Source organism: Labrus mixtus, chromosome 5 (genome assembly GCF_963584025.1).
Source record: "Labrus mixtus chromosome 5, fLabMix1.1, whole genome shotgun sequence".
Lineage (NCBI taxonomy): Eukaryota > Metazoa > Chordata > Actinopteri > Labriformes > Labridae > Labrus > Labrus mixtus.
Genome location: NC_083616.1, coordinates 30,803,553 through 30,826,677, shown reverse-complemented (window position 1 = coordinate 30,826,677; position 23,125 = coordinate 30,803,553). Strand labels below are relative to the sequence as shown.

The window sequence follows — 23,125 nt, the reverse complement described above, 5'->3', positions numbered from 1 at the left end:
GATGAGTCACCCAAAACTGTATTGTATATATATTTTTTAAAGAGATGGATATATCTAAATATTTGTAGTTTTCTGTCGTTGTCTTGGTTACTGATGTCACAAGTCCTCTGACTGACACATTTACCTGTTTTTCTTCTGTGGATGACTGTGGTTGTTCATATTTTGTATATGAATACTTTTTTATTTCAATGGTTTTTAATAAAACAAGACATCTGGGCCCTGACAAGTATCCAATAAAATAAGACTAACACTGAAACCAAGACAAAAATAAACTCAAACAATCAAACCAGCATTAAAGACTGATTTCAAAGAAAAAAAGCAAAAACTATCACAACTATACAACCTTAAAAAACGATATCACCTGCGCCGGCTCCCTGTTTCTTTTAGAGTTTATTTTAAAGTGATTTTAACTGTTTTTTAAAGCTCTACGCGTTAATGCTCCTCCATATATCACCAAACGTATTTCCTTTCATGTTCCAGCAGAACCGTGAGCTATCTGGGTGTTTTTAAACATAAACTGAAGACCTTACTTCTTTAATCTGTCTTTTAATCAGGAGTGATTTAACTGACTTTAGAGGGGCAGCTGGACATCTGATCTGATGTTTGGTTCTCAGTGCCTTCCTCACAGAATCTATCACTACTGTCTCTGATTGTTTCTTTTGTTTTGTTTCCTATGGTCGTCTTTGAATCTTTTATCCTGCTCTGTCAGGGTTTCTTTTGTTCTATAATTTTGAAAAACAAAATAAAAAATATGATTAAAAAAAGAGTGATTTGACTTTTTACTTTTGTCTTCATCTTTTGTTTTTACATTTCTTTAATCTCTTTTTATTTAAAGTCGACTTCTTACCACGTGTTATTAATTCACTGATATTTTTTCCCCCGTTGTACTGATTTACTTTTATTTATACTTTTACATTTATTTATTTTTTAAATTAATTTGATCCTGATTTATCACCTTCCCTTTTGTTTTCTTTCCCTGTCTGTTCTTTTGTGAAGCACTTTGGGCTAAATGTTAATGTATGAAAGCTGCAACATAAATAAAGTTGAGTTGAGATAAAATATAGAAATATAGTACTTGGAAGTTTAGCCATTTAAAACGAGCCTTTATTAGAAGGTAATTAAACTTCATGTATAAAGAGTTTGTGTTTTTATGAAGTCTGCAGCTCAGAAAACAATTTCAGTCTCATTTTATTAACCTTCAAAACTGGCTGAATTCAAGTCTTCAAACCCCAAAGCCTTTAAATAAAATGCTTATTCTCTTATTTTACTCTTTTATATGATTAACTTTGTTTCCTATTTTCACTTATTTTGTAGCCCTGCTCAAATCCTTGTATGTGTTTATAAATTAGCCGCTGTATGAATGTCACTAAATGCAATAAAATTATTGTTTTTTTAATTCAACGTGTTTACGTAGTTGTCTCCAGTGCGCCTGCGCGTCAAATCTACCGTTGTGATTGGGTGATACGATCACGCAGTAATTCCGGTACAGCCCAAACAACAGTCCTCTGATGTAAATAAAAATCCTCCGCACTGTTTTTCGTCTTCTTGCTCCCAAACATCATGGCAGCTTCCGGTTTCTTCCTGGCTGTCCTCGCGCTATCTCTGAGCTCCGGTAAGATGAACGTTTACCGGAGACGGTAAATATTCTGCATCACTGTCACCTGACGAGCCGCCATTTATTCTGTTGGCCAATATCAAAGGGTTTTATTATTGTGGGTTTAATGACACAAAGCATGCTGTATATTTTATTTGGTAATAATTGTGTGTGTTTATTGTTTTATATATATTTTCCGTTAACGGTTTTTATAATGTCTCTTCCTGTCTCGGTTTAAAGGAGACTCCAGGTTCATCCTCGACTCTGTTTCACTTATACCGCAGAAATATCTGGTAAGCCTCACCTTGTTTTCCTCTTTAACCACTACAGCGCACAAGAGCTGTTTTCATTTTTGGTACTTCAGGGCCTCCGTAGTTTAATATTTTTATTATTATTATTATATTATATATGTATATTATTATATATTATTATTATTATTTAATTATTTTATTATTATTATTATTATATTATATATATATATTATATTATATATATTATTATTATTATTATTATATATATGTATTATTATTATTATTATTATTATTATTTAATTATATCGCATAATGTGTTTTTAATGACCTACTGCACAAACCAAACTGTATTAGAAGGAATACGCTGCATTGAAATGTCTTATTTCATGAGTCTGCGCTTGTTTAGAAAATTAAGTGCATGTATTATATGCTGGTGATGGTTTTGTGAACTGCAGTAGTCATGTCGCTTTTTCCTAACAAACACGATCCTGATCCTGGTGGAGGTTTTCTTCATTAACTCATTAACAGTCAGGGGCGCAGCAAAGGATTTTGTGCCCCATAAAATAATTAAAATACTTTAATATTAAGAGATTATGATTCATCTTATTGTGCCCTTGGGTTAATTTGTCCTGGGGTCAAAGTTCAGCGAACATTAACTACTGTTGTAAGATTTTTATGGCCCCTAGCAGGAATTGTCCTCATTTTTCTCTCGTCCCGTTCAGCGCCCTGTTGACAGGTAACATGAGGGACCTGGTTAATTGTTGTTACCTACCTCAAACAAATATCAAATGTTTCTTTCTTCTTTTGCAACTACACGGAGCCCCTTAAGTCCCAAAAAGTAAAAAAAAAAAAAAAAAATTAAAAAAAAGATATGAGATATGCAACAGCATCATGGTGTTTTGACCCTTTTCTTGTATTTATGCGCTGCTTTGTGCAGATCTTATACAACATGTGTGGGTTTTCATTGGCTTGTGCTTCACTGTTTACATGTGGGTTATTTGTTTTTATTGTTTTGTATTCATTGATGCTTCTGTGGAGGCAGATACATGTGTGTGGCGCTTGAGGCCAACACAAATGTCTCCAATGGGACAAAGTGGATCATATCTTATATAATATTAATGATCATATCCTTGCATTCTGATCACATTTCACACTAAACCCTGGAGAAGGTGTTTATGTGGCAGGTTTCTGTTGGAGTGCTCCTCGTTAACATTTATCGCGGTTTCTCAAACGTGTTTTTCAAACGTTGTAAATAAGAGTACGACGTTCACATGAAGAACACATGACACTTTAATTAAAAGATGAACATATCCGTCTTTATTTGTGCATCAGATCTGGTGAGAGTCTCCACAGTACTGATATTATGATCTAACCGTATCCTCTCTGTTGTTTCAGTCGCTGGATATTTGTTCAGAATGCAGCCAGGTCGTCCAGCTGTCCGCCAACATGATCTCCAGCAGAGACACCAAGGTGAGAGCGTTCAGTTTCACTTCACCTTTACATCTATAGTGAAACACAACATGTGTTTTTAAAGTGTGTTTTTTCCTATAATTTAAAGGTTTTTCAAGCTTTTTAAAGTGAATCTGCTTTAAACTTTCCAGATAATTAAATGAAAAGTGTCTGAGTGAGAGATTGTGTTCTTCAGTTCGATGTTTTTATAGGATAGGATAATACTTTATTGATCCCCAGAGGGGAAATTCGGGATTATTATCATAACTGATCATTTTATTGTTGTTGTTGGTATTATGTGTAACCCCAAATTTCAGAGCGAAACCGTGGCGCTGACAAAAGAGGAAGCAGCAAAAAACTGTCAGGTTTTCAAAATAAATCTTTTTAAACTGAAGTGTAAGAAATTACTTTTGATCTCATAGGAGCTGTTGCATCTCATCTGAACGTCGTCATGGAGACGACCTGTGGACACTTCTTACAGTTCAGTCTGAACGTCTTCAAAGAGAGAGACTGTGCGAGCTAAGAATGTTTAAGAAGTGCCCGATGATCTTTCTTGATCAGTGGCGTGGATTGAGACCGTCAGTCCGATACGTAAATTACGTCAATATCGGACCTGAAGATCGGCTCAGTCCCATCTCAAACAACAAATAGCTGTTTTAAACGCGCGGCGACTCATTACACTTCCTGCTGTGTGTTTCAGGAGACTGTATATGAAGCGCTGCACGCTCTGTGCCGACGCCTCCCCGGGGAACAGGCGTCAGAGTGTGAATCACAGGTGAAGACGTATTTACCTAAAGTCCTGCAGCAAACACCCGGTCACCTGGTGAGTCCAGCCTCCACTCAGGCGTCTCTTTAGACGTGTGAATGAAGGATAATCACTTTTCTAGTTTTCTCCCACGGTTATCACCTTTTAATGTGTGTATGTTAGAAACCGGCGCAGACCTGTGCGGTGTTTGGACTTTGCGTCGCCCACAAAGAGGAAGAACAACTGAAACTTCCTCACCAAGCAGCTGACCAACACCAACCCAGCCCTGTCCTCGAGTCAGCCGCAAACACACATGTGAGTGAGAGAAAAGAGAAGTGGATGTTACACTGAAGGTGAAATGAAACTTGTTTTTTATGTCCTCATACTGTAAATATCTGCTCGTCTGTAGGAGCTCTTCGGCCCTGTCTGCAGCCTGTGCGTGATGGTCATCAAGAAACTGGAGACTCTGCTGCCCGAGAATGTGACAGAGGTGACTTATTATTACTTTTGTATCATCAGACACATACCAGCACCACTTGTGTTGAAGTACTCCTGATCTGTCTTTGTCTCGTCTCGGTAGCAGACAAAGAGGCCTCCGGATTTTAATACAAGACCCGTCAAGACCACCGCTGATTTATTTGTCTGCTTTATTACCGTCATGTCTTCATACATTTTTTACTGCACATTAAAGGAGGGATGTAAAATATTTTGCACATTAATACAGCAGAAATCAAGTTTATCTTCTCGAGAGAAGCTTGAGTCCCTCTAGCTGTATTGTTGTCAGGGCCGTGTTTACATCATCATCATCAAGGATCCTGAATCTTGGATCGAGAACGAAAATGTCCTTCTCTGAATGTAACCAATAACCCTACTTTGATTTGTAGTTTGAATGTATTTCCCTTTAATGACCACAACTTTCCCCGCCTCTTTTTGCACAAGTGGGAGTGTGTGGAGACGACCTGAAGAGAGGTTGAGTGTGGGAGCGCCGATAGCCTAGCGGTAATGTCCCGCTCTGTGTGGCTCGGTCTTCATCTTGGTCTAAAGACCGGTCTCCAGACCACTTTTTGAAGGTCTCAGTCTCGTCTCAGAATCGAAAGCATTTTTACTCGGTCTTGTCTCAGACTGGGAGGACTCCGGATTTTAACTCCAAGATCGGTCAAGACCGCCACTGACAGGCTGTTTTTCCACATCATTACTCTAAGTGAGTGACACGCCCCCTGCACACAAGATGATGCTTTTTCATTGATAGTCTTGTTCTTGTCTCGGTCTCGTCCTGCCTTGGTCTCAGTCCCTAAATGTCTCGGTCTCGGAGCCCTCTGGTCTCGGTCAGTGTGGTCTTGACTACAACACAACGTGATCCCTTAACGGTCGGTCTCGTCTTGGTCCGGGTACACTCTGGTCTTAGTCACTAAAGAAGTCCCTCACTCTACACCTCGTCATGTTAACATCTCTGTTCCCGCAGGACGCTTTGATGAAGCTCATGGAGGAGGTGTGTGATCTGATACCACAGAGCTACAAAGACGAGTGTGATGATTTTGTGGACAAATACGGGACGCAGATCATCGAGTTCCTCCTATCGTCTGCCGCTCCTCACACAATATGTACTCTACTACACCTCTGTATGTTCAACGAGCAACCTGAACCAGGTCAGTCACATCATGTATTAAGTCAACATCAGGGCCGTTCTTCATTAAAGAGTTTTAACTTCCCTCTTCCTTCATGTTCACCCAGAGGTTCTCCCTCCCTCTGACTGTGACTCGTGCCGCACGTTGGCTGTTCTGAGCAGACTTCACCTCAGTCCCAACTCCACCCGACCTGAGTTTTCCTCTTTCCTTCAGTCTGTGTGTGTCCAGCACCCGAATGCCATCCCCAAGGTCTGACCATCAGCGCATCATGAATCAAATACTCCCTCAGAAATCACAATCCTTCATACATACAAGTTTGAACAGGATATCATACGAGGTCTCTTTCTACTGTAATGTAATGAGGTGGATTATGATTTCCTGTTTGAATGTTAAGTAGAGGTTTTAGTAAAGTGGCTGTTTCAGCAAAGTAGACTTAAGTCCTTTCTACACGTGCACAAAACTCCTGAAAATAAAGTGTGAATGCTAATGGTGAATAGTTTTCCTACCAGCTCCCCAGTAATTTCTGCAAAAAGTCAGGGTGAGCCAAGAGAACCCCCCCACCCAGCAAGTGGGCAGGTGTGATGATTTTTCTATGCTGTGATCATTGTGCACGTGATCAAGCTGCTTTTTTGCTCAAGAAGGGATTCTAGACATTGTTAGGAGCTCAAGATGCTTAAGAATAAAATCCCCTTTCTCACTCTATTACAAATCCTTCTTTTTTCAGTGCGAGGCTTTCCTAACAGTCTACGGATCACGACTGCAGGAGGTTTTGGGAAACCAGATGGACAGTCCACATGCCTGTGAAGTAAGAACAAGACTTCTAAAAAAACGTGTGTGTGTCCCACTGGAGGGACAAAGAGGGAAAATTAAGATCCACTTTGTCCACACTTATAACAGTTAAATAATATTTATTAACTGACTTTGTTTGCAAGTCTTTAGCTAAATAGTGAAGCCAAGAACGTACTTTATCAAGTCTGCTGCTTCATTTTCTGATATCGACCTCAAGTCAAAGACACATTTCTGCACTTTGCATGCTAAAAGTAGACAAAGTGTTTGCTAATGGTTTCCGTCTTACAGAGAGCTGATCTCTGCATCGCCTCAAAGAAGGTGGAGCTGCTGGGAAAGAATCGCTGCACTTGGGGACCAAAGTACTGGTGCAGGGACGTTCAGACTGCTAAGAAATGTGGTGTAAGTTTTCATCAGTCGGTTACTGTATTTGGTAGAAGTGATGCATGCGTCATTGCCATCAACTGAAATGAACATGCATTAACATGTAACATCTGTTAGCATACATATATGTATATTGGAGATAGAAAGAGTAAATATAAATGCTTCTCATGGGTGTGTCCTTACAAACTTGCATAAGTCACTGTTTGACCCCCCTGATGAATAAAGTCTGGCTCCACCCCTCTGTAGTGTTAAACAAATAAAGAAGGGAGGGCAGGAATTTTCTAGCTAAGGTAATGTTTGCTGAGATTTGCAAAGAGATCAGATTTGCAGGAATGAGCAACACCTCCATTAAAACAAACAAAGATGCAAACTCTCCAGGTCAACATGTGTCACATGAGAAACATGTAGGCCACAGCAAAAGAAATGTAAGAGGCATGAAATTCCTTTTATCGCTCCGTAAAAAAGTAGTAACACCATGAGCGCACACGGGTCTCCTACCCCCTCTGTGCTGATCACCACTGTTCCTGATTAGACTGATTAAAGTCATGCTGTGGTTTCCAATGTTTCACATCCTGTTTTGTGTTTTGATCTGCAGAACCAGGCCTTCTGTGAGAAGTTCATGTGGAAGGAGTGAAAGCTCGGCTCTGCTCTGAGAAGATATCTGCACTTTAAAATAAAAATGTTATTACATTGATCAACGATTGAGTTCTACATATATAATGCACTGATCAACTTTGATTTCTTGAGATTAGGATCTTGTTTGCTTTTTTTTTTTTTTTTTTTTAAACTGAATTGAGTCATAAATACATTTCTCGTGATTTCCTCCAGCTTGCATGTAGTGTCATAAGACTTGAGGCTGGAGTTCAGTCTGGAGGGTTTCCTGTTCTGTGCACTGTGTCGTTCACTAAAAATGCTTGAAGTATGATTTTATGAACTGTAAGAGCCGTTGTCCATCTTCACATAAGATGAGCTGTTGGTATATAATAAAAGACTATCGGACAACTGACCACACACAGAAAGCTGGAGTGTCGCTTCTTCTGTGAACTTGTTGCTGTGGGGTTTTTTGTGCCTTCATTAGAAAGACAGGACAGTGGATAGAGTCAGAAATCAGAGAGAGAGAGAGTGGGGAATGCGGGAAAAGGGCAAAGGTCAGATTTGAACCCGTGCCTCTGGCACCCAAACTAACCCCTCATCCACCGGCGCACCTGTTGCTGTATTTTGACTCAAACACTCGTGAATAATTTCTATAACTCATTTCAAATCCATAACATTTGTAACTCATATTCCACAACCAGAAACACGCTGCTTGTTTGTTTTGGAGCTTGTTTATTTAGAAACTTCCACAAAGTAAAAAGATAAAACCAGACATTTACATGGATTTGAAACTTTGAGAACAAGTTTTGTCACACTCCCTCTGTATGCTGTGTTGTTTTTTCCCATTGATTAAATAACCCAGTTCATTTCCAAAAGAGGGACAAAGCCGTTATCAGGGTCACTCACACACTGAGGAAACCGCTGCCTCACTTACACCCCCGTGTGGTTGTTTGTGTCATCGTCATCATCGCCTCCTTGTCTCTTCCAGATCTAAGAAGAGAAGGGGAAAAACATTTGTTAACTAAACTTCACAGTCGTATTAAACAACGATGTGAGATCAGATTCAGCGTGTACTGAAAGCTGCTGACGTCGTCTTCATACTGAAAGTGTCTCTTCAGGGAGGAATGATGCAGCATTAACTGAGGCGTAATGGTGGGACGAATTGACCCCTCCCCCCCTCTGTACCGTCTTCAGAGGTAGTAACAGAGGCTTACAAAGACGACGATGACAGCTGAGCTTAGTTAAGACACTTGGAAAGGGAGCATCTGAAAATGGCTCCTTGTACATGTTTTTAAATATCGGCTAACACTTCCTTTACCTCAGCCCAAACTGTTTTCTAACAGATACAAGTTATAAACAGGAGTCAGCTATTCTTATTTTCTTTTGATTGTCTATATATTTAGTTTGCATTTAAGTCCCAAAATCGAGTTTTCATGTTTTAAAAAGACAGTGTGTGAAATATCAAATACATCCTATCCTCCAGGTCCAGGTGCACATAAAAAATGGAAGAAGAATTGATATAACCAAAACTGTAGATTAAAACAAAGAATGAGACAACTATGTACATGGTTTGGTTTCCTCACCTGCATCCAAAAATGTTTATTTTTTGTCAACCTGAGTTGATCTCACAGGCAAGATTAAAATGTCGCCAGGGAAGCAAGGAGGATTTTTAAGTTCTGTAGAACTCGTTTCTGATGTTTCTCTGTCACCTCGGACCTGAGCAGCTGCCGTGCGCTCTCCAGAAGTGCAGCTGCAGGCTAAAGGAAAGCTGCTCTTTATCATTTTTAAATATTTTATTTGGAAGTAGAAAACAGCAGGTGTTAAAATTACAGATCCTCCTTTTGACTCTGAGTGCTTTAATATCACCAGTATCTTTGTTCTGTGAAGAACAATAGTGGAATACTTGAGTTTATTTTAAATCACTAACTGCTGCAGAAGAGTAGACCTTCTTGACCCTGTAAGTTAATGGCGGTAAAGATGGCGCACGTACTCTGTTATGTTTGTTTCATACACTGTTTTGTGTTTTTTGGTGAGTGTTGTCTGTTGGACAGAACGAGGCTGTGAAAAGGAAATTCCCCAAAGGGAAAATAAAGTCTGAAGTAGTCTACTACTCAAATATCAGAAGCCACATTATAAAATATTAAGGTACAAATATGTTTCAATAGCAGCTGATGAAAAGTGATTTTATTCAAGCCTCTGTAGGATTTTGCGACCTCAACAGAACGAGCGAGAGGACTTACCTGGATGTAGGCTTCGGACAGTGTGATCATCTGGGGGAGGATGTCGGTCACCTGCAGGTCCTGCATCTCGTACCACTTCCCGGTCCCCTGATCAAACACAGAGAGGTGTAGTGAGGAATAAACACAACGCTGACTTGATTTAATCACAGCTACTCGCATGTGTTAAGAATGTTTGCAGCAGGGACATCAGAAATCATGGAAATATTTGTCTTCAACCTACATGATGAAGAACATGTATCCTGTACGCTCCCTCGGTGGGTTTCCCATCATGCACTACGTTGGCGACTAGGTCATAAGTTGTGTGCTTCTCTGTAACTTGAGCTTCTTCTGTCAAGTACTCACGAAGGTCGACATTCCTGTTGAAGCAAACACAAAGTGACTTAATGAACAAGTGAATATTTAAAATAAAAAGGTCAAATATTATCCAAAATCCTCTTCACCATGTTCCTCTAACTCTAACATCTGTCCCTAGTCCGTCTAAAACCCCCCAATGATGAGAAAAGTCCATCCTCTCCGTCTTCTGCCTGCTCAACTTTTCAGAAAATGTGTACTCAAACAGGCCGTTTTGAGATTTTCCCTTCATGACATCACAAAGGGCAGTAGCCCCTCCCCCAGGTGGGTGACACTCCCACAGCTAGGTGTTTGTTCTGAACCTCTGAGTCTGCCTTCTCACCGTAAACAATAGGACATGGAGCGAGAAAGCACCGAGTACACCCGAGCCCTTCCAGAGAGGGGGCGTGGTCAGACACAGCTCATTTACATATTTAAAGGTACAGACACAGAAACAGCCTGTTCTGAGCAGGGCTGAAATAGAGGGGTTTATAGACATGATCAAATACAGGATCAGAGTGGATTTAGAACAAGACACTTCACACACATGTTTTGATGAGCTCTGAGACTTATTTAAACTGGTTGAAAAGGAGGATGATATGTGACCTTTTACAACAAAATACACACGCCTGTGACAGCACTTTTCAAAACAACATTACACATGAAAATGATAATGATCATATTTTAAGATTATCAGTTGGGATGCACCGATGCTTAACAACGATTTCGGCCCTGTTGACACACATCTGCAAATAATGTGGCATGAACTGATGTTTGTCTGTTGTGCCGTATTAATGTAATGCTGCTATCTAGTACACCTAGCTGATGATTCAGAGAAGAGCAGCAGAAATCACCTGTCAGACAAACTCTGCTCTATTTCATGCTAGAACGTAAGTACCAGACATCAGTATCAGAATCAACAATCGGCTGCATCCCTAATTATCAGCATGAACCTAATGTACTTAATATTTAGTTTTATTGACATGAACAGCACTCACGTGATGGGGAAGTTAACAATGGTGGGGTTCTTTTCCACAAAGAAGTTGTTCTTGGTGAATCTTTTGATGCAAAAGACGAGGTATGGAGGCAGTTTGGTCAGCTGGAACTTTTTGAGGAAGTTCTCTTTGTAGGTTTTGTATTCCTGAGGTAGGAAATGTTGCATTAAGTCGTTTTTTATACTTTTAATTCATCATGCACATTATATATATATATATATATATGTATATATATATATATATATATATCTCAGGATAGAAGGTGTAAATGAACTGGTACCTTCTCTGTGTTGCCATTGAACTTGCCCAGGATGTTGAAGAGCGGGACCTGGGGGATAATCAGCTGCTCCTTCTCGTCCTTGTAAAGTGGAGCTGTCGGGAGGTCGAGGGTCAGAAACAGAAAGGTGGACTCAGACATCTGCTCCTGGTACTCCTCTGTTACCAGCAGCGCCTCTTTCTCCTCTGGTAGCTGGAAAACAAAACCATGAAATTAAATTCAAATAAAAGAAGAAGAGAAAAACATTGTGTGGTGTCAAAGGATTGTAGGGAGGTAAACTTACTAAATCTGGGTGTGGAAGTTTCTTGGAGAAGATTCTCATAGAGCCTTGAAACGCTTTTGTAATGATTGCTATGAGAGCAGAAGGAAAGAAAATAAGATTCACACTTAAAACTGTAGACTGTCTGCAAAGCCTTATTCACACATCATTCACTGTAAACACACAACCAACAGCCTGCTGACAATACAAAAATCCTGATTTATTTCTTAATATCATTCCCCAGAAACACAAGTAGATAAACTTTATTGGGATCAAGTGCAGCTCTCTTTTTATTCACAATATGCTGACGAGAACGAGAACTACCGTTCAGAGCCCACAGAGGTTCGCGGTACACACAAATATTTGCAGGTTTGTAGCGACCTTGTGTCTCTCCACCAAATCAGTGAGCTGCTGTCTGCAGAGAGACGAGTCTCCCTCGTGAAAGTCTGAATCTCCTGAATCACGCCCCCGATGCTTTAACCACAACATAACTGTCTTCATTTACTGAGGTCAATATTGCATGCAATGGTTAAGTTACACTGAGAGCGCCCTCTGCTGGGTCAAAATGCAAACTACTTCAGACGGCCTGGAGCGCTGATAGAGTGTATATTTTTCAAATGTGAACTTTCTCCCCCAGGTTCGAATGAAAGATCAAACTTCAGATAAAAATAATGACAGTCCTAATGCAGAAGCTTTAATTTTGAACCGGCTTACACAAATACTTTCTACAGTTATTGTAGCATCGTTAGAGAAATCTTCCTGTGGTGAGGGAATCGAGTGAACGAGCAGCTCAGGAAGATTTCAGGGGCAGGAGGAGTGCACGTTTAAAAAAGACTCAGGTGTTTTCTTTGACACTTGTATGATTAGTGTACTCTTCAGGATACTTTGAATATATCAGTAAATGAGTAGAATATCATATGTTCTACTTACAAGGTTTTTTCTTTGTGCCTCCCAGAGCGCCATGCAGAGCGTTCAAGAACCACGTCATGAAGTCTACAGAATCTCCTGCAGAACAGAGAGCGATCAGTCAGCACCACACTCTTGATCTTCACAGTGCAGCATGTGTTACATCCTGCTTGTGTCATGTTCATTATTGAACAGTACTATGGGTTCTGTCAGCTGAAGCGTTACCTTGCTTGGTAATTTGGAAGTTCTTCTTGCTGCACAGCACCACGGCCTGCAGCATCTCGTGCGGTGACACATGAGCCTTGAAGTTTCTCGGATTCCAAAGTTTGCGCATCAGCTCACCGAACCTCTGCACCAAGAGGAACATGATGTCCCCCGGCGGTCTGCGGATGCCCCTGTAGTTTTCTTCCTCCAGGAAATAGTTTCTCAGCGGTGGAACATTAGAAAAAGCCTTAGAATAGAAAGTAGATATCAAATGATCGGGGACACATTAGAAGTTGTAAACACGTCCAGAAAAAGGTGATCTGAGGCGTTTCTTCATACCTGTAACACGGCGTTGGCGTAGTCATTGGCTTTGATGTTGTTGAGGCCTACGATGCCCGGCAGGTAGGTTGTTCCATCGTATGCTCGGTACAGCTTTCCCTGCTTATCCAGACCTGCGATGTGCTGCTTGGTGAAAGTTGGCTTCAGCACATACTGTGGAGACAATCGGAAAGAGTCAAAACAATTAAAAACACAGAGGTTCTGTTTCATACAGTACAGTGTTTTAGACCTAGGTCCTAAGTGCTGACAATGTAAGACTAGAGTAGAAGCCTTTCTGCTTTATAAACAACATTGAACTTGTGCTGTCAGTGAGAGAGAGACAGACCGTGGCACTCGCCGTGGAAACAGGAACATTAACTAGAGTGGCAGCGAACAGCAGCGTGGGACGCATTACACAGAGTATGTGAAAATTAGAATTTAAAGACTTAAAAGCTCTTTTAAGTCTGCTTTTTTGAAAATGTGACTGATTGCACATTATTTTTGGTATCTTTATAAATCACTGTTTATCTGGCAAAATGTCCTTTACTTTTCATTTCCCAATGAATATCACAGAAAGAATGTTAGCTCTTTCCAAAACTGTGCAGTCTTAGTTTATAAGCTTTGTTATAAATGAAATGAAGTACTCCAAAATACAAAGTTTTCTGACACAATAAATATAGATTGTTTACGTTTTAGCTCTAACTAGTGTTGTAGTACTCGAAAATCGGTCTCTGTCTCCAGACCACTTTTTGAAGGTCTCGGTCTCAGACTGGGCTGACATCACATTACTGTGACTAGAAGGAAAACTCGCCTCTCTAAAAGAATAATTCATTTGTTCATTTGATTTTTATCCCCCCCGTTACGGCCGCAACCTTCCCGGTGTTACAGTCTAAATTAGTGACACACCCCCCTGCACACAAGAAGATGATTTCTCTGTGATATTTACGGTCTTGACTCAGTCTCGCCCTGCATTGGTCTTGGTCTTGAGAGTCGATTATAACCCCTAAATGTCTTGGTCTAGCATTTGTCTCTTGCACTCTGGTCTCGGGTATGTCTTGGTCTCGGTCAGTGTGGTCTTGACTACAACACTCGCTCTAACCTTGACAGCATTCGGTGAGAGATTTAAGGTTTTTGTTTTTTTTTGAGGATGGTGCTGAACATCAAATTTAATTCAACATTTCGTTTTAAACGTCATCATGAGCATGCACCTCAACGTCTCTACTCACCGTGATGTCTTCCAGTGAAGAGTCGATGATCTCGTAGTTGTCGGGCAGACAGTAGAACTTGAGAGTGTGCAGATTCAGGAACACGTGATGAGTAAACTGCACACTGTGAGTGTAAGCATGGGACTTAAGACCTCGACCTAGAAGGAAGTGCATGAAAAAAATAAAATCAGTCCAACAAGTACAACGCTGTGACTGATCTGTGGGTAAAAGTCAGATACATCACCTACCTTGAAAGTATTTCCCACATATAAGGCAGGCATAGACATTGATGTGGGAGAGGGAGATGGAGCAGAGTTTCTCAAAGTCAAAGTCCAGCACACTCCTGATGGATACAAAAAACAAGATGAGACAGGGCTGAATGGAATTTGGCACCAACAATACTTATACAATTTCATTTTTTCATACCTGTTTATGGTGTCGAGGTAAGGACAGTGACGACTTCTCCGGTCTTCTGTTACACGTCCTCGGCTCATTTTAGGGGCAACTGAAAAAGGAAGAGGAACAAAATATAAATAAAACAGAATGAACATGTAGCCATGGTGAAATATTAAATGTGTATTTTTTAAAGGGTTTTATTTGGCCTTTTTATGCTTTTATTTAGAGATAGGAGAGTGGAGAGAGTCAGAAATCAGGGAGAGAGAGCGATAGAGGGGAATGGCTTCGTTTGGCACTCGCACTGGACATTTACAGCTGACAGAGTTTTTCTTTATTCATCAATCTCATGGGGCGGCAGTAGCTCAGTCTGTAGGGACTTGGTTTGGGAACCGGAGGGTCATCGGTTCAAGTCCCAATGCGGACCAAATATGGAAGTTGGTCTGGTAGCTGGAGAGGTGCCAGATCGCTTCCTTCACTGCCGAGGTGCCCTTGAGCAAGGCACCAAACCCCCTCCCCACCATCAGCTCAGGAGTGCCCGCTGTGGGCCGCTCCGTCACTCTGACATCTCTCCATTAGTGCATGTCCATAGGATCCTGTTTGTGCATGTGTGTATTTCAGCCTGTGTGTGTTCATGACTACAGAGTGTAAAAACTGAATTTCCCTTCTCTGGATCAATAAAGTAAATCTTCAACAGGCTTTCATTTTCCTGGTTTCATGATTAAATTCATTTATTTTAACAAGTGAAGGTTCATACTACAGAGTAGCTGCTCTGTGGTAACCATGGACACCAACAGAAACTGTAGAACAGAATGTTTGGGTTGCTTGGCAACAGACTATCAGTATATTGAAGTGGAAGGCCAACACTCAGGCTGTGTACAAGAAGGGGATGAGCCGACTCTACTTTCTGAGGAAGCTGAGATCCTTCAACATGTGCAGCAAGATGTTGGAGATCTTCTATTAGTCTGTTGTGGCCAGTGCACTGTTCTCTGCTTCTCCAACAGACTGATCCAACTCCGCTGTCACAAGGACAGATACAAGAAATCTTTCTTACCAAAGGCCATAACTCTGTACAACAGCTCACCTCATGTGAGCAGAGAACTGTCATCATGATAATATCTGTCTCTCCATACTGTCATCTGTTCTGCACATGTTAAATTTACAAATTATCCCTGCACTCATGTTCACTTCATTTGGCTGTCTACTCTCCGTTATATTGAATAGTTTCTGCTGATGAGATGAGATTCTACTTTATTGTCATTACACATATACAAGTATAGAGTACAGAATGAGGTTTGGCTTCTCACCAGAAGTGCAAGACTCTGTGCTATGTACAAATAATTACAAAATTTACAGATGTAGACTAAAAAAAAAGTGAATTATTGGGTATATATGGATTAATGGGATGCTGTAAATATAAATAAATGATATAAATATAAATAAATGATATAAATATAAATATATTCTTCAGATTATAATATACAGATTAAGGTGCAGTGAGCATGCTATACTAGATTACAGATAATAAACAGAATATGAACATATTGTACAGGTCGATAACTTATTGAGGTGATATGAACATACAATAATAAAATAATGTATTATAATATGTCTACACTCATGCACTTTAACTTCTGTCAATACTGTCCATTTACAACTCTGTTTTTACACATTTACATTTAATCTTTCATATTTAAGACTAGTAATGCTTAGTTAAATCCTGGTTGTATATGTTCACATTCTTAGTTTTGATATTTTTAGTGCTTATTTACTTTGTATTTAATATTATATTGTGTTTAAATTTGATAATATTGTGTTTTTAACTCATATTGTGTGTTTGATAACCTGCTGCTGTAACGCCACAATTTCCCAGTTTGATTAAAGTTTTACTTGTTAAAACTGTTTCCTGCTTGTTTAGCTGTTTTATAACACACTATAACACTGGATATGAGCCCTGCAGGGATGATCATCCTGATATATTCAGTTTAACATCATCTGTTGTTGTTATGTTTGTTACAAACATAAGAGAGTGAACATCAGTTAGCATAACAAGCTAGCTAACTTAGCTTTTGTGATGTTATGAAAAGTTGAGTTTTCTTCTTAAAGGAGTGAACAGGAAGTACAGAGTTTTTATAACCCTGTTTAAACTGTATTGTAGAGGTGTTTGTTGACACACGTGTTGATGTCAGAACAGAAATGAGAGTTTAAAATGTTTCTCTCAGGCTAACAGCTAACAGCTAACAGCTAACCACACGTTGAACAATCGTTTAAAGTTTATAACTTACCTCTGTCGTCGTCATCATCCTCCACCTCAGCCTCCCTTTCTCGCTTCACAGAAACCATCATAGCAGATAAAGAAGATAAAGAGTTACTGTTTGTACAAAGAATAAAGAAGAGAAACTTTAGTGAGCTGATGAATGAAGCTCCCAGAGCGCGTCGTGGTCCGTCCTGATCAAACGGCCGAAAAAAACCTATCCCGGAATTAAAGACAAAAACCTATCCCGGAGTTAAAGACAAAAACCTATCCCGGAGTTAAAGACAAAAACCTATCCCGGAGTTAAAGACAAAAACCTATCCCGGAGTTAAAGACAAAAACCTATCCCGGAGTTAAAGACAAAAACCTAACCCGGAGTTAAACACAAAAACCTATCCCGGAGTTAAACACAAAAACCTATCCCGGAGTTAAAGACAAAAACCTATCCCGGAGTTAAACACAAAAACACAAACACATGTAGGGACACTACAAATAACAACAACATTTCTCCACATTTAGCCCTAAAACATCACTTTTTAATTCACATTTCGAGAAATATTTGTGAACTTTGTCAAATTTACTTTTGTGAATAAAAATGTACGATAATTTCATTGGCAAATATAAATGTTAAATATTATATCTAAATGTTAAATGTTAAAAAATACATGTCCTGATTCTAAATATTTAGCAACAATTTCTAAATATTTAGTTTGCATTCTAAATATTTAGCTAAGATTTCTAAATATTTAGCTAATATGCAAATTCACTCTACTGCCCACCGGAAGCACCAAAATCAAAGTTTGAGGAAGCCGTTAGAAAAGAAACGTACCAAGTGCTGTGATGGCGCGGTGTAGGAGTCTCCTGTAGGAGACAATGGTTGGATCGCTTCCTCAAACTTTTATTTTGGTGCTTCCGGTGGGCGGTAGAGTGAATGTTAAGTATTATATCTATATTTTAGTACAGTATTAAAAATATGAACAAGTCCAATCGTTGGAAATAACATAACTGTACAACTAATAACAAGGCAACACTATTATTTACTTTATTTATTCAATCAAACTTTATTTATGTAGCACCTTTCAGACAAATTAAATTGCAGTTCAAAGTGCTTAACAAGAGTGCAGAAAAGTTATTGACAAAAAGGTAGTTTATAAAATCATTTATAAAATCATTGAGAGACTAATGCACACCAATAAGAATTAAAAAAAATATATATAAAAATGAAAAAAATAAAATATGACACATAAAAGCAATAAGATATTAAAATAAATACATAAGAGGAAAATATTTAAAATTGTAGTAGGATAAAAAGACAATACAGTAATGTTAAGATTTGAATTGATATAAAGCTGATTATTGATCATTACTGAACATTTTTATGCGTTTTCTCTATATGAAAAAGTATGTAAGAGGATTCGGGCATGGCATAATGGTTCTTATCTTTCTTATAATGGTTCTTATGATGGTTCTTGTGTTGCCTGGGTTCTTATGATGGTTCTTATGATGGTTCTTATAATGGTTCTTGTGATGGTCAGGTTATATATGTCTGTTGGGTATCGAGCACTTTGGGTTCTTTTCTGTTGAATTGTATTTAATTATTTTTAGTATTTTGTATTTGTTATGTTCTTGCTGTTGTTTATGTTCTTCTGTGTTTGGTTTAGTTTGTTCTTGTTTTTGCTGTTTGTCAAAGCACTTTGTAAACCTGTGTTTTTAAAAGGTGCTATATAAACAAAGTTATTATTATTATTATTATTATAACAAATTAATAAAATGAGGGAGATTTTTTCCCCCGATCTTGCAACCTACAAGAAAAAGGTTGAAATGTTGAGAGAAAAACATTTCAATAGTCAGGAATAATGTTGTAATATAATTTAATTAAATTTAAAATGTGTATTTCGTGTATATTCTTCACATTTTTATTTATTTTCTTAACATTTCTCCTTTTTTCTTTAAGTGCATAATGAAAAAAAAATCGTACTCATCACAACATTTATTTATCATGCCTGGCACTAATCATCTTCCGTAAAAACGTGTGTTGGTTTTTTTTTAGACGGAACTACTCGTGAACTCCGGGATAGTTACAGTCGGACAACTATTTCCTTTAGCTAGCATGTAGCTTTTTGTCAGTGTTCATGGATCTGACTCAGACCTGTTGCAACCACTGGAGCACAATCAAGTCACAAGTCCTTTAACCGTACTGAAACTGTTTATTGACATGGATATTTTAGGGGACGATGAGTCTCTTGAGCAGAAATACAAACGTTCAGGTCGTTTGGATATGAGCCACGGCTTCCTGCACCATATCCGGAGGAACCAGATCGCTCGGTGAGTCCCGTTAGCTGCTACAGGCAGCTAGCCTGTTAGCTCAAAACAAACAGCCTCTCTTTCTCTACTCACACACAAACTTATTTAAGGATTTCATCTGATGGTAAACGAAGGTTCACAGGTGTGTTTAAGACTAATACACTGGATTTAAAGGCTCCAGGTGTAACGTAAGATGAGGCCTGTTCTCCAAACATTTAGGTCACAAAACAAAACATTTGTAAATGTTGTTGTTTTCAACTCACGTTTCTAAACATATCGCGATACTGTTTCAATTTGTTTCATCTGAATTACAACTATATAGAAATATACAGACTACAGCAACAACAATAGTAATTATAGCCTCATATTTACTTACTGTTTTGTGTGTTGAAAACTCTTTGTGCTTTTATTCTGTTACAAAAACATTCTTACTCTTGTTAAATATTTTAATCAAATTGCACAAATACAAAAAACTGCAAACAAATCGACAGAACAGAAGCAGAAGTCTTTAATCAAACAGTATGAAACTATGTCACACATGATTTGTTTTCAATCATCAAAGATTGAAAACAAATCTCTGCACACTGTTTTTAAATCAGACAGAAACACTGAACCCAAACGTTCCCAGTGTTTCCATTATTCCTCTCCCAGCACCTGTCTTTAGAAATATATGTCGTTTTTTTAAAGCTTCTGTACTTTTAATGATCGTACAGTACATCTCACTCTCCCACATCAACGTCTATAATAACAATAATAATAATAATAATAATAATGATGATCATTCAAATAACAGAGATTTTAAAACGTGGTAATTTAACATTTTGAAACCTGTCTGAAAACTACAAACAGAATATTTGCTCAGATTGAAAATCAACCCTAACCCATCAAGAAGCAGGATAACTTTGAAATGCTGGTAGTGAAATACAAATTCAAATTCAAAAAAAACTTTATTTGTCCCCGGGGGGGACACAGAGCAGTAAATTAACAACAGTGCAGGTAAACAAAACATTTTAACCTAAAAGTGTCAATTTAAATACAACTTAAAGTTTAAACTTAAAAATATAAAATATAAAAGAGTAGATATAAGTGGACAGTGATCGGACTAACAGATGTAACCAGAACTATGTGCAGTAAACGAGAAATAAATATATATATACAGAACTATGTGCAAGTAGGCTAAATACTAGATGATAAGTTAATAAGGTGAATAATGGAACAACAGAACTAATATAAACAATATAACTGTAAAGGTAAAAATGAGATAAATAAAGTGACCGTAGTGATGGATAAGAAACAACAGGAATAAAGTAACCAGAACTGTATGAATACTGATATCAAATGGATAGAATAAAGAGATGTAGTGCATGAGAGCAGATAAAGCAGAGGCAGTTAAGGTGCACGGTGAATACTTTGTAAAGGAGCAAATATTAAACTTTAACTTTTCTATAAGAAGGTTGAAAAAGAAGAAGTTGTAGAAAGGGAAGTTTAAACCAAACCCATACGCCTGTTAATGCATTTTGGACAATAGTATTTTAGTTTGTTAAACGAAGTGAACATCAGAAACAAAACATTTATTTTAACCAATAAAGTTTTGAGCATTTCCAAACAAAATTCTAGATTCAGTTGATTTGTTATTCATCAGTTTATCTGCTCACACAAATATATAAAAGAACAAACATGTAAATATATCTGACATAACCTCCTGAACGTTGATTTCTTGTTTCCTGAAGAGACGATTATGACAAGGAGGTGAAGCAAGCCAAAGAGCTGCAGCGGCGGAGGCACACCACCACCCCGAGGCGACCCCGCAGACCCGATATCCAGGTGTACCATCCTCGCCGCAGACGTGAGTTTGATACGACGGTGCTGTGTTTACACCTTCACAGTTAATCAGTTAATGTGTTTATTAAGTGTGCTGATTGTTTTCCAGACGGATCCGAGCCGGGTGCCGGGGCAGATGCTGAAGAGTGGAACGAGAGCGGGTCGAGCACAGAAACAGAGTCTCACGGGACTGAACTCTTCTGGCTGGACTATCAGGCCGACTCTGGTTCCATCACCTCCTTCCTTGTGCACAAGGTTCATTAATGCACAAACATGTTGATTTCTTTTCTTGTATTTAACTGTGTTCTGCTCCTAATGCACGCCTGCCCTTTCACTCTCTAAAGGAGGATAAACCCGCGAAGGTGGTGGAACGCGTTGCAGAGAAGAACATCCTGGATTCAGCCATGAGAGCGGCTCTAGAGACTCGAATCCGAAAGGAAATCGACAAAAGACGAGACAAACGCTGAGGGAAGTCCGAAACAGCAAGATGATGATGACAGCAGGACTACAGATTAAAAAAAAAAGAAAAAGGGAGCAATACTTCATGAGCAGTTCAAGGCTTCTTTAAGCCATTCACACTGTTGACGGTGTCGAGTTGAGACTGAGGACTCTGGGGTCGTGTGCAGTAACTGTCAGAGCAGAGATCCAGCTTGATGAATATGTCTTTTGTTTTTGAAGAAGAAACCGTCCTTGAAGTCGACGGCTGCCGGTTAAAGGTTAACTTTCTATTACCCACATCGAGCTGTTCCCTCGTCCACTGATTCAGAACATAAGGGACACGTTATACACCTGAAGAAGTTGACTTGTCCTACAGACTTTAACTGTTGCTTTCCAACAATAACATTCATAAGAAGTAGTTTCTCTCTTATGGAAGCCCTCAGAGCACACGCATCCATACGTTTTTATTTACTCCGTTTCCTCGTGATGAGTCATATCCCGTTGTTTTCTTGAGATCTCGACTTATTGACCTCGTATCCCCAGAGTTACAAAAGCACCAAACAAACAGAGAAGTGGGTTCAGCTCACCTGGTTAGTGTGGGCGATGGCAGCATGGCATGTGGTGGTCTGGTCCATCGCCGTGATCAGACGATTGTTTTGTTTCCTAGATCACCAGAAAGCACGAGCGTTATTACCTCGAGATAATGAGATCAGTTAATCCGTAATGATGAGATAAATAAGAAGGAGGAAACAACCAGAGATTACTCGGACAATTAAGCAAATAGTAGTACTCGAAATCAGTCTTGGTCTCAAGACCCCTTTTTGGTGGTCTCGTCTCAGAATCGAAAGCATTTTTACTCGGTCTTGTCTCGGGTCTCAGACTGGCCGGACTCCGGATTTTAAATCAAGACCGGTCAAGTCGTTACTGTGATGAGAAGAAAAACGCCTCCTTCTTAAAAAATAACAAATAACTTCACTTCATTTGTAGTTTGATTTTTATCCCTCGGTTACGGCTGCAACCTTCCCGGTGTCACGGTTAGTGACACGGTTAGTGACACGCCTCCTGCACACAAGATGATTTTTTTCAATTATTTTTCAGAGATATTTATGGTCTTGTCTTGGTCTTGGTCTTGACTCGGTCTGGATCCCTAAATGTCTCGGTCTTGTCTTGGTCTCGGAGCACTCTGGTCTCGGGATGTCTGGGTCTCTGTTAATGTGGTCTCGACTACAACACTGACAAACAGTGTATGGATGCATGTCCACTGAGGGTCTCTGTCCTTTTCAATAGAGAAAACTGTGAACCTTCCTTCACTGGTGATCCGGTCCTTTATTTCATGCGTTTACAAAATATTTAGTTTTTATTAAAAAAAAAAAAAAAAAAAGGTTTTCCTTTTTTTTTTTGTTGTTAAAAAAGAAGAAGCTGTGAACGGATCATCAGTCTGTCAGCCGTCTCGTGTTTAGACGTGAGGAATACGTTTTGTTTTGTTTCGACTCTGAGAGTTTCGTGGATGTGGCCATGGTCGTGGTTTTTTTTTTTATGTGTCATATTTTCATTGTTTTCAATATTCTTATTTATTTTGAGATGTATTAAAATATTTCTATTTTTGATACTGTAATATTTTTTTCAAAGTCACAACACTTTAAATATAAAAACTACATAAAGCCATTTATTGTTGTCTCAATGTGTCTTATGGATTTGAACGGTCATAAATTTGTGAAATGTCTTCTCGTGTTGTCTGAGTCTAAAAGATCAG

General features: G+C 39.0%; 3 protein-coding genes across 3 annotated transcripts; 2 read left to right on the top strand and 1 right to left on the bottom strand.

Annotated features, from left to right (window-relative positions):
* The first annotated feature begins 1,452 nt into the window (after positions 1 to 1,452).
* sftpbb (surfactant protein Bb) lies at positions 1,453 to 7,840 on the top strand. The gene is made up of 11 exons (XM_061038961.1): positions 1,453 to 1,612; positions 1,835 to 1,887; positions 3,241 to 3,315; positions 3,995 to 4,117; positions 4,223 to 4,354; positions 4,449 to 4,529; positions 5,502 to 5,685; positions 5,771 to 5,913; positions 6,389 to 6,469; positions 6,742 to 6,852; positions 7,430 to 7,840. The coding sequence occupies exons 1-11, from the start codon at positions 1,561 to 1,563 to the stop codon at positions 7,466 to 7,468; spliced, it is 1,074 nt and encodes a 357-aa protein (XP_060894944.1). The 5' UTR covers positions 1,453 to 1,560; the 3' UTR covers positions 7,469 to 7,840.
* A 300-nt stretch (positions 7,841 to 8,140) lies between these two features.
* Positions 8,141 to 16,988, bottom strand: usp39 (ubiquitin specific peptidase 39). The gene is made up of 13 exons (XM_061038960.1): positions 16,841 to 16,988; positions 14,589 to 14,667; positions 14,411 to 14,505; positions 14,184 to 14,320; positions 12,979 to 13,131; positions 12,661 to 12,886; positions 12,460 to 12,534; positions 11,554 to 11,621; positions 11,274 to 11,462; positions 10,997 to 11,139; positions 9,889 to 10,024; positions 9,669 to 9,755; positions 8,141 to 8,418 (listed from the first exon to the last, which is right to left on the bottom strand). The coding sequence occupies exons 1-13, from the start codon at positions 16,899 to 16,901 to the stop codon at positions 8,359 to 8,361; spliced, it is 1,509 nt and encodes a 502-aa protein (XP_060894943.1). The 5' UTR covers positions 16,902 to 16,988; the 3' UTR covers positions 8,141 to 8,358.
* Positions 16,989 to 18,855: 1,867 nt separating this feature from the next.
* On the top strand, positions 18,856 to 21,464 carry c5h2orf68 (chromosome 5 C2orf68 homolog). Its single transcript, XM_061038959.1, has 4 exons — positions 18,856 to 19,134; positions 20,844 to 20,959; positions 21,044 to 21,189; positions 21,279 to 21,464. The coding sequence occupies exons 1-4, from the start codon at positions 19,025 to 19,027 to the stop codon at positions 21,399 to 21,401; spliced, it is 495 nt and encodes a 164-aa protein (XP_060894942.1). The 5' UTR covers positions 18,856 to 19,024; the 3' UTR covers positions 21,402 to 21,464.
* The last annotated feature ends 1,661 nt before the right edge of the window (positions 21,465 to 23,125 follow it).